The 4936-nt window shown below is 38.0% G+C and overlaps 1 protein-coding gene across 1 annotated transcript in view; it reads left to right on the forward strand.

The window, feature by feature from the left end:
- Positions 1-4700: 4700 nt before the first annotated feature.
- Positions 4701-4936, forward strand: part of LOC114890589 (serine/arginine-rich splicing factor 6-like) — a 1124-nt gene continuing 888 nt past the window's right edge. Inside the window, 1 exon segment of the mRNA XM_029214215.1 lies at positions 4701-4911. Coding sequence (XP_029070048.1) covers positions 4701-4911 — 211 coding nt within the window.

Genomic DNA, 4936 nt, shown 5'->3' on the forward strand with positions numbered 1-4936 from the left:
TGGAGCTCTTCAGAATTCTGTTTGTTGTTTCTTTCTTTCTCATTCATGTGACAATGAAAATTTGTCTGCTTTATTCATAAAAAACTGTTAGGAAATTTCTTTTCAGAAACATCAGCTAGGTAGGTGAAACATGTATATCTATGCTTTAGAAATATTCAAATCATCATTCATCTATTTATTTTAGTACAAATGCAGTAATCTCAGAGTACCCTTGGGTTGACATATGTTTTTCTTATGTAACAAGTTGGCGAAGCAAACCTATTCTTCCACCACTCAGAAAACTTGATGGGATATCATTCCTCCACACATTCTGGAAAGTTCCAAATATTCTGACAATGTATTAGAAAGCAAACATGTCAGTATTTTTTTTTCTAAAATGTATTGTTGATATGAACCCTCTTTAGGAATTCCTGTTTATTACATTGCTCTGATTTTACTAACATAGTAAGTTAGTGGCATATTTCTAATCCCAGTCATCTTAGTCCTGTCTGGATTCTTCACCCATGGAGACAAATGGCCCTTTTATTTTATAGAGTGGATATAAGGCGATGTATATATGAACAAGCTATAGTTTTTCTGTTAAGGCCCATATTGAAGTCATATACGAAGTCCATATGCTGAGCTGGGTTTTTGTTTTGTTTTATTTCTGTCCCTAATGAGATTGGTATCAGAAAGTCACCATTTTATCCTTAGAAGGGAAGTTGCCTTTGTAGTAAGGGTAGCTTTTCTCAAAAAAAAAAAAAAAGAAGTGGGCCAAAGTGGTGTCATCTTAGGGCTTCTTCTGTTAAACATATGACTTTCAAGGGTGGAGACCTCTACTCTCTGGGAAATGAGATTCAATCATACCCCTTCTGTTCCAAGGGTTTGCAGAAAAATTTTACCCACCCCTGATGCAGTGGAAAGAGAGAGAGAGAGAGAGAGAGAGAGAGAAAGAGAAAGAGATTCAATGGACACCAGACCTGGTTCTGGCAGCACTCCAGAATGGCAGCTTGACTTTGGGTGATAACTGTTTATGGGTCCCAAATAAACACTAGTATGCACTCCAAGCAAGAGGACACCTTTGGCCAAACGTTCACTGAGGAAAGGAGCTCATCCTTATTCAATACAGATGGTAGCGATGTTCATACAGCACCTGAAGGGAGAATTAAGAGCAGTGAGTGAAAAGTAGAAGAAACATTCAGCCTAATACAGGAGGCAGCACTTTCCAACAATGGCTGCTGTCCAGCAATGGAATGCATGCTCCATGAAGTTGTGAGCTCCCTATCGCAAAAATAATTCTAACAAAGCCCAGGTAACTATCTGTCATAAATACATGTGTTTGGATTTCAGAATTCATTTGCGGCAAGTATTTTTTCAGTGCCTAATATGGGCTAACCCTTTTTCTAAATGCTAGGGTTACAGTCATGAACAAAGCAAAATACTGTCATCATGAATGTTACATTCTAGAGAGAGAATAAGGAAACCAATGAACAGAAATACACACACAGGGCTTCCCTGGTGGGACAGTGGTTGGGAATCCGCCTGCCAATGCAGGAGACACGGGTTCAAGCCCTGGTCCAGGAAGATCCCACATGCCACGGAGCGGCTGAACCCGTGAACCACAACTACTGAGCCTGCGTGCTACAACTGCTGAAGCCTGTGTGTCTAGAGCCCGTGCTCCACAACAAGAGAAGCCACTGCAACGAGAGGCCCACGCACCGCAACGAAGAGTGGTTTCTACTCGCCACAGCTAGAGAAAGCCCGTGCACAGCAGCAAAGACCCAACACAGCCAAAAATAAATAAATAAAATTTTAAAAAGGGAACAATAAGGTATTTTAAAAATTAAAAAAAAAAAGAAATACACACACATAATTTAATTTAGGGATAAGTGCTAGGAGGAAAAATAAAGCCTGACAAAGGAGTTAGAAAGGATGATCAGGGAAGATCAATTTTTCTGGCAATTTGTGCCGTAACTAGAGGTAGATCAGAACTCCTTCTAAGCCATGATAAGAAATACGAATTTTATATTCATAGAAATTTAAAACACATGGTGGGAAGGCAATCTCCATGATTTTAACTTCTCTTTGAACTCTGATTGCACAACTCTCCAGTTTTCCATTCTCAAACTTTGCCTCCCTTAAAATGAAGTAACAAATCGTCAAGTTATTTTGCATAATTTAAAATGGGAAAACTAGAAAAATTAAAAATCGTTCAAATATTTTAATATAATTTTATGTCATGGAGTGAATTTCTTTGTTATTTAATTTCATCTTTATAGCTCTCACGGATGTTTTCATTTTTTTTAATTTGAAAGATGTAAAAAAAGGAGAGAGAGGTTAGTGTAATAAACTCCATGTTCCCATTACCCAGCTTAAACAACTATCAAACTGCACCAACCTTATTTCATCTGTAATCCTACCCACTTTAGCTCCACCTCAGGTAATGTTGAAACAATTCCCAGACATCATATCATTCCATCCTTAAAAATTTCAGAATGTAAAAACTTTTTGAAACATAATATCATTAACATTCCTAAAAATATTAACAATCATGTCTTAAGGTAATCAAATACTTAGTGTTCAAATTTCACCAGATGTCTCATAAATGCTTTATTAGAATTGATTTATTTGAATTAGTATTTAACATGGTTTTCTCATTGCATTTTTTTGGTATGTCACAGTCTCTTTTAGTTATTAGTTTTCTTTTCTCTTTTTTTTTTTAAATTTCAATTTATTTGTTGACAAATTTGTGTCCTTTGTCCTGTTATTCCCCATACTCTAGAGTGTGATCATTCCATCTTCATGGTATCATCTAACATGTTTCTCTATTTCCTGTATTTTCTATAAACTGGGAGTTACGTCTAGAAGTTTGATCAGGTTGGGGCCAAGTTTTACAGGCACTCAGTCACAGTTAAGACTCTCCCCTGTAGCCTTGGGCTCACCTGAACCTCTCCTCACCTCCTCAACCTTCAGCTTTGCATAAGATGCAATCCCAGACTGAGAATAAACTGGTAAAATTCACAGAGCAGCTAAGAATCGTTCTTCATTCAGCTGGGTCTGCAGAAAAGCCTTGTAATTGCGTTTCATTAGTGTGTCAAGATGTTCCTCATTATCCCAACAAATATTCATTTGGAAAATGTTATTTGTACAATGTTAGAAATTAAGATATTAAATAAATACACTGTTGAAGAGATGCTATCATTGGCCTTTTAATTTCTATTATTGAAAAATCATAGATGATTTTTGTTGATGCCTTTGGAAAGTCATTTTATTCTTTTAAGTCTTTTTTCTTTTTCTGTAACCCTCCATAAAGTTCTTCTGAGTGTCAATTTTCCTTGAAATCTTACCTCCAACTCAGTTTCTTTACCGTCAGATTGACATATGGACTGTATTCTCCTTCAGAAAGGGAATATTTTAAAATTTTCTTTTGCTTATTACTGAGAAAACCCAGGGGGCAGATAGATGAATATTGGGACGTACTATTAACCTTCCTTTTTTCTCTTTTCCTCAGTGGTTTTCCATAGCAACAGCTGACTAATGACAGCACAGATCAGCCCTCAGTCTCAGACACACACACAAGTCAGAGGTGGTGTTATTATTTTGCATTTTTTTCCTAAGACAGTGATATGGATGAAAGCACCTAAATTCGACCTTTTCTCTCTCTTCTCATGGTTGCTCATTTCTACCTTATTTCAAAATTGCTCTTCCCTGACCTTCTGTTTGAAAATAAACACTCTTACTAGTTGATCTACATCCTTTGATGTCAACTATTTCTAATCTGGAGTGTTCAAGTCAGTAGTTTTCCTTAATTTGTGGCTAATTATAGTTCTTCTTTTAACTCAGTTTAAAATTTGGTTTCTTCATACCTTCCGACCTTCCCCCTCTGTGACTTTCTATTTCTCTGCAATTCAACAAAGTGTTCAGATGAAAGGGAAAAAAATGATGCTTGAAGTCCACTTGATTTGTTTCCATATTCTTGGGGCTATTTTGACTTTAAGAAATTGGTGTGTTTATTATTTCACTCCTTAATATATTACCTTTGTTTCCAATCACCAAACAAAAACAGAACCTGGACTACTTCTTTTTTTTTTTCAAAACAAAGCTGGATACTGGGGATTTTCAGCTTATCCAACCAAATATACACACATTGTTTTTGATGTCTCTTTTATATCTTTTCACATAAAACCTAAGCTTTTCTTTGCTCCTTTACTTAAAAACCGCTAAAAATATTTATTACGTACCTATTCTGTGTCAGATATTATGTTATGTGTTAAGAATACAGTGAGTAAGAAATAAGTTTTTTCCTTAATATGGTTGAACTCTACGAAAAGTTAACAAGTGAACAGGTAATTCCTTTCCGTCAAACATTCATTCCCTTCTCTTTTGCAGTGAACACAGTTTTTGCCAACTGTAACTTGCAGAAAAACTAAAATGTCTCCAAAGGAACACGTGCAGTTTCTTGATTATTCATTTATGTCCAGTTTACTCTCAGATGCACTTACAGGTTTTAAATTGACCGACAGTGTGTGGTGCTGAGAGCCACAAGGCAACAAGGAAAGTGAAAAGTCAAAAATACACAAAGCTGATCGTGCTGATCCGGCCACCGCTGCGGTGGGAGGTGCGTGTCTGGGTTCTCACTGTCCCCGCCCCTGCCCCGCAGCTTCTGCCTCTGCGGTCCACCATTCGACAGCCGACCCTTGGGCCCCTCACCCGCCATGGAGATGCCACGTGTCCACATAGGACGCCTGAGCTACAACGTCCGGGAGAAGGACATCCAGCGCTTTTTCAGTGGCTATGGCTGCCTTCTCAAAATAGACCTTAAAAAGGGGTATGTCTTTGTGGAGTTCAAAGACCGTGGTGACGCCGGCGATGCCGTGTATGGGCTGAACGGCAGGGAGCTGTGCGGCGAGCACGTGATCGTGGAGCACGTGATCGTGGAGCACGTGATCGTGGAGCA

This window comes from Monodon monoceros, unplaced genomic scaffold (genome assembly GCF_005190385.1).
Source record: "Monodon monoceros isolate NGI ecotype Baffin Bay Population unplaced genomic scaffold, NGI_Narwhal_1 Super_Scaffold_11, whole genome shotgun sequence".
NCBI lineage: Eukaryota > Metazoa > Chordata > Mammalia > Artiodactyla > Monodontidae > Monodon > Monodon monoceros.